Source organism: Lipotes vexillifer, unplaced genomic scaffold, assembly GCF_000442215.2.
Source record: "Lipotes vexillifer unplaced genomic scaffold, Lipotes_vexillifer_v1.1 scaffold1261, whole genome shotgun sequence".
NCBI lineage: Eukaryota > Metazoa > Chordata > Mammalia > Artiodactyla > Lipotidae > Lipotes > Lipotes vexillifer.
Window position 1 is genome coordinate 828520 of NW_006796548.1, and position 11730 is coordinate 840249.

General features: G+C 52.7%; 2 protein-coding genes across 2 annotated transcripts in view; one reads left to right on the plus strand and one right to left on the minus strand.

Moving 5' to 3' along the window:
- The window catches only part of EIF3I (eukaryotic translation initiation factor 3 subunit I), a 9182-nt gene extending 3408 nt beyond the window's left edge, over positions 1 to 5774 (plus strand). Inside the window, exons 6-12 of the mRNA XM_007468671.1 lie at positions 657 to 806; positions 894 to 1021; positions 3856 to 3966; positions 4074 to 4163; positions 4483 to 4556; positions 5266 to 5358; positions 5488 to 5774. Coding sequence (XP_007468733.1) covers positions 657 to 806; positions 894 to 1021; positions 3856 to 3966; positions 4074 to 4163; positions 4483 to 4556; positions 5266 to 5358; positions 5488 to 5569 — 728 coding nt within the window. The 3' untranslated portion in view covers positions 5570 to 5774. The remainder of the gene's footprint in view (positions 1 to 656; positions 807 to 893; positions 1022 to 3855; positions 3967 to 4073; positions 4164 to 4482; positions 4557 to 5265; positions 5359 to 5487) is intronic.
- Positions 5775 to 6024: 250 nt separating this feature from the next.
- LOC103068958 (myotubularin-related protein 9-like) overlaps positions 6025 to 11730 on the minus strand; it is a 6092-nt gene continuing 386 nt past the window's right edge. The window contains 9 exon segments of the mRNA XM_082931446.1: positions 6025 to 6155; positions 6237 to 6388; positions 8062 to 8282; positions 8364 to 8505; positions 8689 to 8850; positions 10203 to 10429; positions 10903 to 11076; positions 11192 to 11317; positions 11511 to 11619. Coding sequence (XP_082787572.1) covers positions 6025 to 6155; positions 6237 to 6388; positions 8062 to 8282; positions 8364 to 8505; positions 8689 to 8850; positions 10203 to 10429; positions 10903 to 11076; positions 11192 to 11317; positions 11511 to 11619 — 1444 coding nt within the window.

The following is an 11730-nucleotide window of genomic DNA, read 5'->3' on the forward strand; positions in this document are numbered from 1 at the left end:
AAGAGCGTGTTTAGCTTTAGCAAGCCCAGATAGCAGTGGGGAGCATTGGAGGAACAGTCAGAAGACAGGGGAGCCTCCTAAGCTGCTCCATTTAGTAAATGTTTACTGGTAATCCAGATCTCTCCCAGGTCTTTGCTGGGCACTGGGGACACACAGAGAAATTAGAGCAGGACTTTGCTGTGGAAGAGTGCATTCTGAGGCAGAGACAGATAGAATGCAGTCCACTGTGAGTGCCACAGTGGCAGGTGTCTGAGGAGGGACTGTGGGGAGAAGTTAAAAGACTTGAGCCAAAGCACAGCAGTGAGGAAAAAAGTGGGGGAGGGCACTAGAGTCAGTAGTGCAGGAGAAACAGTGCAACGTGACAATAGGCAAGTGTATTTTTTTGTTTGTTTTGCTTTTTAAAAATATTTATTTATTTATTTGGTTGCACCAGCTCCTTAGTTGCAGGACGTGGGCTCCTTAGTTGTGGCATACGAACTCTTAGTTGTAGCATGCATGTGGGATCTAGTTCCCCGACCAGGGATAGAACCCCGGCCCCCTGCATTGGGAGTGCGGAGCCTTATCCACTGTGCCACGAGGGAAATCCCAATAGGCAAGTGTAGAGAGAGTCCTTCCTGCAGTGGGCAAGGGCTAGCCCACACTCTGCCTGTCTCCAGGGAAGCAGCTGGCCCTACTCAAGACCAATTCAGCAGTCCGGACCTGTGGCTTTGACTTCGGGGGCAACATCATCATGTTCTCCACGGACAAGCAGATGGGCTACCAGTGCTTCGTGAGCTTCTTCGACCTGCGGGATCCGAGCCAGATTGGTGAGCCGGTGCTGGGGCTCAGGACTAGAGTTGAGGTGAAGGGCTCGACTCCAGAGCCCAGGGCCTGACATCTGCTGCTCCACACAGACAGCAACGAGCCCTACATGAAGATCCCATGCAATGACTCCAAGATCACCAGTGCTGTTTGGGGACCCCTTGGCGAGTGCATCATTGCAGGCCATGAGGGCGGAGAGCTCAACCAGTATAGCGCCAAGGTAAGGGGGTGGGTGAGGCCTAAGCCCATCAGAATGATTCTCTGTGAGAGGCAGGATAAGCCCAGTGGTTAAGAGGGCTGGATTCACATACAGATTTCACCCCTTTCTCATTATGTGATCTTGGGCATATTACATAACTTCATGGAGCCTATTTATCTGTAAGATGTTTCAAGGATCAGATGACATCAGATGTTTGAAAAACTTGTCATAGAGTACTCAGGATATGTTACTAATGATCACAGTTAAGCATTCTCCTGCCACTGCTGAGTGCCAGGCCCCATGCTAGCCTCTGAGGACAAAGAAGTGAATCAGACATGGGCCCTGCCCCGGGGGAGACAGACTGGCAAACAGCTAGCACGTGGGTCAGATTGTGAGTTTTGCCGCCACAGAGGTCTCAGCCAAGTACAGGAAGTGCCCTCTGTCACAGAGGAGGTGGCATGTACATTAATCTGTGAAGAATAAATGGAGCTTCAAGCCGGAAGAGAGGGACCAGGACTAGATAGTTTGCGGGTCAGGAGACAAAGGAGTTGTAATTTTCCCTTAGGCAGGAGGTAATCTTCAAATGGTTATGGATGATCAGGTTTTCTCTTTAGAAAACTCTCGCAGGCTAGTTTGGAGAATGGACATAAACTAGGCAGTAGTCATGGGGATGTGGACTACCTGACAGGAGACGTTCAGAGGTGACTGATGAGATGGAGGTTAGGAAAAGGGTATAAAGTCCAGGCTGTCTCGGATTTCAGATGTGGGTGCCTGGGTTTCTGAAGAATACTGGACTATAATACCATAAAGGTTAGTCAGTCACTCAACAAGCACTGACTGTGGTCCACTAAAGTACCAGGCCTACCTGCAGGAAGGGAATGGGAACCAAGGGCAAAGACATAAATAACGCTTGATGATAGCAAACAGTGAGCTGATCTGTGCCCCCAGGTAGGCCTGACTGCAAAGCTGGTACTTGTTCCCTGAAATGTAAGAGCCAGATACGTCCCTACCATGTGTCCAAATTAATGGAGGACACAGAAATACATTCTTCCCTCAGAAGAGGTGAAAGTAACTCAGGAAAGGAAATGACAGTCTTCTGAGGGTCTCTGTTTGAGGCCTAGTGCTTGAGGCCTTTTAATCATCTAACAAATGTTTACAGAGCACAGGCCAGGTGCCTGTCATTCAAAGTCAGGTAAGGCCCAGTCCCAGTATCCTTACAGTGACCTGGAGGGCTTTTTTTTTTTTTTTTTTGGCCACGCCATGCAGCTTGTGGGATCTTAGTTCCTGGACCAGGGATCGGCAGTGAGAATGCCAGTGAGAGGCTGAGTCCTAACCACTGGACTGCCCGGGAATTATCACTGGGGGCTTTTTTTTTTTTTTTTTAAATTAATTTTATTTATTTATTTTTGGCTGCGTCGGGTCTTCGTTGCTGCGCATGGGCTTTCTCTACCTGTGGAGAGCAGGGGCTACTCTTCGTTGTGGTGCATGGGCTTCTCATTGCAGTGGCTTTTCTTTGTTGTAGAGCATGGGCTTCTCATTGTGGTGGCTTTTCTTTGTTGTGGAGCACGGGCTCTAGGCGCTTGGGCTTCAGTAGTTATGGCACGTGGGCTCATTAGTTGTGGCTCGCGGGCTCTAGAGCGCAGGCTCAGTAGTTGTGGCGCACAAGCTTAGTTGTTCCAAGGCATGTGGGATCTTCCTGGACTAGGGCTCGAACCGTGTCCCCTGCATCGGCAGCAGGCAGATTCTTAACCACTGGGCCACCAGGGAAGTTCGCCCTCAGGGCTTTTAATAATCTTGTTTTCTAGATAGAGAAATTGAGGCACAGAGAAGTTTTGTTTGTTTGTTTTTGGCCACGCTGCTTGGCTTGCAGGATCTTAGTTCCCTGCCCAGGGATTGAACCCGGGCCCTTGGCAGTGAAAGCGCAGAATCCTAACCACTGGACCGCCAGGGGACTCCTACAGAGAAGTACTTTTTCTTTCTCTTTTTTTTTTTTTTTGCGGTATGCGGGCCTCTCACTGTTGTGGCCTCTCCCGTTGCGGAGCCCAGGAGCACAGGCTCCGGATGCGCAGGCTCAGCGGCCATGGCTCACAGGCCCAGCCGCTCCGCGGCATGTGGGATCTTCCCAGACCGGGGCACGAACCCGTGTCCCCTGTATCGACAGGTGGACTCTCAACCACTGCGCCACCAGGGAAGCCCAGAGAAGTACTTTTAAGGGCAGACTCTAAAACTCTGTACTACATAGTCTAGCAGGTTCTTTTAGTGGGAAGGGAAATCGGGAGATGAGACGGCCTTTTGAAAAGACCTAAGAAAAGGATGGACGAGCAGTGGTCCTCGTGAACTGTGACCAAGACCCTACGAGGAAAGGAGATGCGAGTGGATTCTGCCTCTTACTGGTTTTAGGATCTCCAGTCACATCACCTCTCTGAACCTTAGTTTATTCCTTTTAAAATTTCTGTTCAAATACCTACTTCATAGGATTGTTGTGAGGATTAAAGGAAATAGGTGTTGCTAAGTGCTTAGCACAATGCTTGGCAAATAGTAACCATTCAATAAATATTTGTTGGAAGGATTAAACGGAAACTTCTCTACTGTTACATGGTGATTAATTAATAGGTCTGTAGATGTGTCATCATAAGTGTGTGTTTTCCTAGGTAAACTAGCAGTGTTTACAAAACCTGCACACTTGGGCCAGGTTGGGCTTGGGAGTGGGAGTAAATGTTGATTCAGGGGACACTGAGGCAGCCCCAACCCAGACCCCTCCCCTTCATGGAACAAGAAACAGTCCAGAACCCTGGCTGAGCAGTGGGGTAGTGAGGATCAGGTTGGTCAGAGCCTCACTCTTCTTTCTTTTGCAGTCTGGGGAGGTATTGGTGACTATTAAGGAGCACTCCCGGCAGATCAATGACATCCAGTTATCCAGGGACATGACCATGTTTGTCACTGCATCCAAGGACAACACAGCCAAGGTGAGCCCGGGCAAGGGGTCTAGTGGGGCTGATCCCACCCTTCAGCCTGGTTCTCGACTTCCCCCCAAGAAGGCTCCTTTTACAGATTTCTCCCCTGCCTTCTCTAGCTCTTTGACTCCACAACCCTTGAACACCAGAAGACTTTCCGGACAGAACGTCCCGTCAACTCAGCTGCCCTCTCTCCCAACTATGACCATGTAAGGGACCCCACCTGAGCTTCTTGCTAAAGCCTCAGAATGTTTCCAGGATCTAGTTGTTTGTCTAGCAATTAAGAAAAGATCTCTGGGGGAAAATGGTGTCAGGCAGAGAGGAGATTCTCAGAGCAGCAACAAGGCTGAATGATTGGGAAGCCCCAGGGGACAGGGTAGGAGGTGGCTGAAGGATGTTTGTTCCTTACCCTTAATATATTCCTAATCTGATGTGGGAGATAATTAAAGGTTTATGGGGTAGGGGGAAAAAACAGAAAATGGATTTGCCTGCCCTTTGGGCCTGTCTAGAGTTTCTTCTTCCCTTCAGGTGGTGCTGGGCGGTGGTCAGGAAGCAATGGATGTAACCACCACTTCTACCAGGATTGGCAAGTTCGAGGCCAGGTAAAGGGGGAAGGAGCTCTTCCAAACTGAAACTTCATGATGGACACAAACCATATAACTAAAGAGACTTCCCTTAATTCATTGGCTGCTAGGAAGTGCAGCCAGATTTGTGGCCCTCCTGTGACAAGTGTATAATATAGCAGTTAAGAGCATGAACTCTTGGGCTCGCTCTGAAGCTCTACACATCACTGTAGTTCTCTGTGCCCAATTACCCTTGACTGTATAAGGAAGACAACGATAATATACTTACCTCATAAAACTCTGCAGATTAAATAAATGACTTGGGCTTCCCTGGTGGCGCAGTGGTTGAGAGTCCGCCTGCTGATGCAGGGGACACGGGTTCGTGCCCCAGTCTGGGAAGATTCCACATGCCGCGCGGAGTGCTGCTGAGACTGTGCATCCGGAGCCTGTGCTCCGCAGTGGGAGAGGCCACGACAGTGAGAGGCCCGCGTACCGCAAAAAAAATAAATAAATAAAAATAAATGACTTAATAGTTGTTAAGCTCTTAGAGCACTGCCCAGCACATAGTAAGGAAGACGTGTGGGTCCAATCTTCCCCCAACTTTGTCTTGTTCTGTTCACATTCATTTCCCCTTTTGCCAGTTTCCCCACTTTACAGTTTGTGTTTGGGGAATGGTACCTCTCAACATGTTTTGGAAGGAGATGGAAAATGAATGAACTGTCACTTCCCACCCCGCTCTCTCCTCCAGGTTCTTCCACTTGGCCTTTGAAGAAGAGTTTGGAAGAATCAAGGGTCACTTTGGACCTATCAACAGTGTTGCCTTCCATCCTGATGGCAAGAGGTAGGGCCCAGTGAAGGGAGCTGAGCTCAGCCCTGGTCTGCCCGCCTCTGCCCCTTTCCCATGCCCTGCCCCCTAGGCCTGCCTCCCCCAGGGCAGGCCTCTGACCGGGCCCTGCCTGTCTCTTTCCAGCTACAGCAGCGGCGGAGAAGATGGTTATGTCCGCATCCACTACTTCGACCCACAGTACTTTGAATTTGAGTTTGAGGCTTAAGAAGCCGGATCTCTGGGAATTCCCTGGCTATCCAGTGATTAGGACTCCGAGCTTCCACTGCACACACACACCACAGCACAGCACAGCATACCACCACGACCACCACCACCACCACCACCACCACACACACACACACACGCCGGATCTCCATATGGGCCAGGTTCACAGAAGGCTTTGGACTCTGAGAAATAAATTAGTTTGGAAATAAATGGTTTCTGGTCAGAAATTTCGTCAGTTTCATCACTTTCCCGTCTCAGTGACACCCCAGCAAGCTCATACCAATCATGGATACCTTTATTATTTGGACCTTCTCCCTACACTTTGGACACTTCAGACCTGGAACTTCAGTATTATGCGCTAGGCTGGGTTGCAGGCACCATCATTCAAGGTCCAAAGGTGCTGAGGGGCCTGAAGAAGTTTCAGGAACATCTCAACCACCATCCAAGGACCAGTACTTAGGGTTGGGGCTCAGAGGCTGAACCTGTTGGCTGAGAGCCTTCTGTCTTCTGATCTGTTGCTATTTGCCACACCTTCTCCCATGCTACCTCTGAAGGCTCAGGTGGATGAGCCCAGCGCAGAAACAGGCCTGAGGAAGAGGAGGAGGACAGGTAAGGAAGCTGAGCAGAGGGGAGAACTCCCCCAGGGAGGAGGAGGGAGAGGGGGTCACCTTGCCACAGTCGCAGGCTCTGGGGCTCCACAGAGGGCCAGATGGCCAAGGGATTGGGGACGTAGAGCGGGTTCCGGAGTTTTCGTTGCTCTTTTGGCTGACTGAGCCCAGACCACAAGGAGTGTGTTCGAGTTCTCACTTCACACAGGCATCTGGAGGGGGTGAGAGTGAGCTTCCAGACTCAGCTATGCCCTCTGGGACTCCGGGTGAGGGCGCTGGTTAGTAGGGTGACAGCTCCCCCAGGGCAGTGATACCCTCTCCTGCAGATGTTACTGCCAGTCAGATCCTGAACTGGGCACTACAATAAAGCAGGAACAAGACAAAATCCTCGTTCTTAAGGAGTTCTGCTTAGCTTTGCTTTGAAAGGATCAGGGACGGCTAATTAAGAGTGTGCCATTTGAGCTGGGTCTAGCAGCAACAGTTCACCAGGTGTGCAAAAACATGGAAATACTTAGGGGGAACTACAGGAGTAAAAGCAAGAAGGTGGGAAAGGGCCCAAGGTGAATATTGATAGGTCTAGACTGATGAATTAAAAAAAAAAAGGATGAAAGTGGAGATAATAAGAGCAGTGAGGAAGCTGTTCCAGTGGTCCATGTGGAAAGGAAAGTCTGGATTAGGGTAGTAGGAGGGGCCTTGGACAGGAAAGGACTAAGCTAAGAAATTCTTAGTAGAGGGACTTCCCTGGTGGCGCAATGGTTAGGACTCCGTGCTCTCAATGCAAGGGGCCCAGGTTCGATACCTGGTCAGGGAACTAGATCCCACATACATGCCATAACTAAGAGTTCGCATGCCACAACTAAGGAGCTGGCAAGCCGCAACTAAGACCTGGCGCAACCAAATAAATATTTTAAAAAAATAAATTCTTAGAAGAAAAGCTAAATATGAAGGATGGGGGAGAGGGAGGTAAAAATAAGTTTCTAACCTGGATGATAAGCAGAGTTAGTAAAAACAACATGGTGGAGAGGAGGCCACTGGGCAACAAAAGATAACTAAATATGAGCTCTACCTTAGGAGTGAACCCTCCCTCCCCTCATCTCAGTCTGATGAGAGAAAGATGGCTAATGGGAGCTCATTGGTGGCATATGCAACAAGCCAACCAAATAATAAAAATAACTACCACTCGTGTGCCCACTGTGTGCCAGGCACTGTGCTAAGCACTTTCCATACTTTAACTCAGCTAATCCTCACACATGCCCTCACCCCACCTCTAGGCTATTGTGACTATTATGATTCTTTGCTTGCTGCTGCTGAAACAGATTCAGGGTTGCTTTTGATCGCCCAGCAGGTGAGTGGTGAAGCCAGAATTTGAGCCCAAACAATTTGACTCAGCATTCAACCTCTATTGCTTCACTAGAATCAACCCTGCAAAGTGGTAGAGAGCCCCAGAAATGACTTTGGCAGCAACTTTCTCCTTCAGTCTTTGTTTTTAAGCTAGGAGTGCACTTGTTCTTGGCTATGGACAGAGTCGGGGGTAGGTCTGAAGGATTGGCCATGGACCCATTTATTTCTAGCTTTGCAGAAGTTAGGGGAAAGTGTGAGCTCTGGAGGTAGGAGAGGAGAGGACACTCCGAGTTTTTCTAAGAGAGAAACTCGTTTGAAAGGGAAAGATGTCTTTTTTTTTTGGCCGCGCCTTGCAGCTTGCGGGATCTTAGTTCCCCAACCAGTGATCGAACCGGGCCCCAGCAGTGAAAGCGCCAAGTCCTAACCACGGTCCACCAGCAAATTCCCGAAGATGTCTTCTAAGAAAGTAGGCTGCCAATGCAGCAGGTACCCACCCCTGTCCTGTGCCTGCCCTCTGACCCACCTTGACACCCCCTTAGCTCACCTCTCCTTTTCACTGTTGCAGAGGAAGGTGCCGAAAGGGGAGGCATAGGAGTGATCAAACAGCGCCAACAGCATCCCCTCCCCAAACTCCAGCGACAGCGGGAACTGGCGGCCCAGCTGCCACACACAGTCCAGGAATAGGAGAAAGATGGGTGCCTCGTGCTTGGGGCAGGTGTGGGAGAAGGCCGAGTGAGCACAGCGCAGCTGGAAGGGGTGGCCGGCCTGGGGAGGGGGCAGAGCGATGGGCACAAGGAAGTGGAGATTCTGGATGGAGGGCTAGGGCTGGGCTGGGCGACCACTTACCTGGATCCACTCTCGCTCTATCAGTTCCTGGAATCCAGCCATGGTTCGGCTCAAGGGGTCTAGGATGAGTTGGGCCAGTGAAGTCACTAGCAGGGTGCTGTCCGTGCCTTTGGCCCCATGCACCAGGATGCAGGCCCCTTCCCTGTGGGCCCAGGGCTTATCAACAGTGGCCTGTCCTTCCCTGCCTGTGGTAGCCAGGCCAGGAATAGAAAGGGCCCATTTGAAACCTGTATTTGCTTATTGAGATGTGGTTTTGTGCCCAGACTTTGAGAGCCCTGCCCACCCTGCCCTCTTCTCTTTCTTGTAGGGTGGGGGCGGGCCTTACCACTCCATGCCCTGGGCTGCTAGGCAGGCTGTGCTTAGTGCCTCCTTCACATGTGACAGCCAGCGGCAGCCATCTAGTCGACTAAGCCAGCGGTCCATGCTCTGCTCCGGGTCCCCACAGGCTTCCATCAGGCGCACGAAGCTCTCCTGTAGGGGCCGCCCCCTGCACAAGTGGGAGTCTGGTCATCCCTTCTCCAGCCCAAGCTCTGGTGAGCATAGCCTAGGAACAAATGCTCCAGACCAGTGAGGGAGACATAGAGCCCTCAGAGGAGCCCATCTGACAAGAGGGACACAGGGCCCTTTGGAGAGCCCACCTAATCTGATGGAAATGTTTCCCCAAACTTGAGGAGACCCAAGACCCTTTGGGAAGACCTAGTCTGTTGGGGAAGCATAGCAATGCCTGGGAAGGGGTCACATAGCCCCCTAGAGAAACAGAATGCCCTGGGAAACCCCAATTTGATGAAGGTGTCACAGTACCCTTGATGTTCCCTAGTCTGATGGGAGCAACACAGTAACCCCTGGGGAGAACCAGTCTGACAAGAGAAACACGATACTCCTGAGATTCTGGTATCTGCTCCTACTTCCCAGGAACTGTTCTGCTCTAGATCACCAGTAACCTCCTGCCAGAAAATCTAATTGAGACTTTTTAAGGCTTGTTTAAAAGCCTTCAGTGGCTCCCCACTGCCTTTAGGATAAGCTCTGATCTCATAATCATGGCATTCAAGACCTTTGCTCTGGCCCCTGTCACCCCTTTAGCCTCTCTACCTCCATCTCTCTTCCCCTGCCTCCACCTCACACTCCTCACTCCCACCTCACTGAAGTGCTTGCAGTTCCAAAACAGAACAAATGACTAGGCTCCCTGCTCCTGCACCCCTGCCGTGCCTTCACCTGTTCTCAGGAAAGCTTTCTTAGGATGACCTATTCTAACAGAGGGGTGCCTCTTCTGTGCTGCTACTTTTCATACTGAATTCTAATTGCCCATTTACTGCTGATCTTCCAACCATGTCTGGGCTGGCCACCATCTCAGCCTCTGTGCTGGGTCATTGTTGGCCAAATCAATGAATAAACAGAGTTTTATATTCTGGATAGGGGAGCAGTCCACAAAGCACAAGAGTCCCTCAGGACCTTCTCTTGGTTCTACCAGCACCTGGAGACAGAGGGAGCAGATAACAACTGTGCGGGTACAGCCCTCAAGGGCAGGGCTGGGACCAGTGCAGTGTGTGTGTGTGTGTGTGTGTGTGTGTGTGTGTGTGTGTCTATGTGTCTGTGTGTGGTGAGGTTGTTCCTGGAAGAGAAATTTCAGTTCAATGTAAAGAAGTGCTTTTTCTACCCAGGCAGAGTTGGGGTGCCTAGAGAGGAATGAGCTCTGTCAGTGGGGGCATGCCCACCTGGCAGGATGGCTACCAGGAAAGACCTAACAGTCCTGGAAGTTCCTAGAAGACAGCCCTCCCCCTGCCCCCATCCATGAAGAGTCCTGCACGAAAAAACCTAGGAGAGGATGGGAAGACCCCTTACCTCTCCAGGGACCGGTGCAGCCGTTTCCAGCCCGGGTAGGCGGCCTTGGCCTCGGTGCCGCCGCCAGTCATGCGGGCCTGTTTGGCGGCCTGGGCCGAGCGCGTGTCCACGATGAAGCCCCGGGACCCCGGGCCAGCCTCCGCCAGCACAGCTCGCAGCAGCTCCTCGTCCTCAGCGCAACGCCGCTTCTGGGGCCCGGTCAGGGGCTGGCTGGAACGTAGCAGCACCTGCGGACAGGGACTCAGCTCGGAAACTGTACCCACCAGGCCCCGGTTCAGGGACTTCGCTCAGGGGATCCCTAGGCCGGGTTTACACACTGGAGCGGGTCTAAAGCTGTATGGGGCATGAGGGGGCGTAGCCCAGGAGCCCTGGGGGCGTCGGACCGGGTCTGGGTGGGTCCAGAGGGAGGAGGGACCCGCTGGGTAGAACGTGGGAGGGTCATGGGTTGACAAAAGAGGGACAAGGCTTCAGGGGGCCCAGACCAGCCGGAGGTGGGGCCAGAGATTGGCGAGCCTCGGAAACCAGGGAGAGAGGCGGGGTCAGAATCAATGAAGGCAGGGTTGAGCTGAGTGGGCGGGGCCAGAATAGGGTCGGAGCCCGGGCCGAAGCCGGGCAACCAACAGGCCGGCCATTGCAGAGAAGAGCCAAGAAGGGACGCAGAGGGTCCTAGCGGCGGGCTCTGGGGAGGGGTGGGGCTCACGGTTCCGCTGGGAGCGAGGTAGTAGCTGAGCACAGGGAAGCGGCCTCCCTGGCGGAAGCGGGCGCTGCGCGCCAGGGCATCGTCGTCCATGGCGCGAGGCACGATTACCGCGCGGGGGTAACTGGGGCACAAGATGAAGTCCTCGTTCGCCTCGCTCAGCCGCCACGCTGTGGTCTGCGGCACAGGGAGGGGCGAAGACCAGGTCTAGGGCACACAGTGAGTGCCCTGTCCCCGCGCCCCTTCCAGACCCGGCTCTCCCACATCCCCAGGCCCCCACGACTGCGCCGACCTCGCGAGCTATTCGCTTGTACTAGCGTTCGGGTGGGTGGAAGTGCCAGGCTTCGCCCAATCTCAAGCCCTTGGGACGGTAGAAGAACGGAAAGGAGGTGATGACCGATTCCAGGGAGGACAGCGCCTGGGGAACGAAGGCAAGGGATCTGGGAAAGGTCGGAATCCAGCCCTCCGCTCCGCAGCTCCCGCCTCTCCACGCACTCCAGAACACCCTGCATCCCCTTGCCATTAGCTATGCTCCGCGATAACACTGGATGCTGAGTCCCCTTGTTACGGGATAGGGTAGCTTAAGTGCCCCTGGTGCACCCCTGGCGAACCTCAATGGAGCGGGCGATGTCCAGCGTCGCTTCCACGCCCTCTATGTCCAGCTGCAGCACTCGCAGGTGCTTACAGCGCAGCGTGATGGTGCCGGCGTCACCCGCGACCCTGGGGATGGATAAACTTAGGCTTAATGTCCCCTGACCTCTACCAGAGGGGAGGAGAAAGAAGTTTCTTAGGATTGTACGTTATGCGGGGGGGGGGGGGGGGGGCGACCGG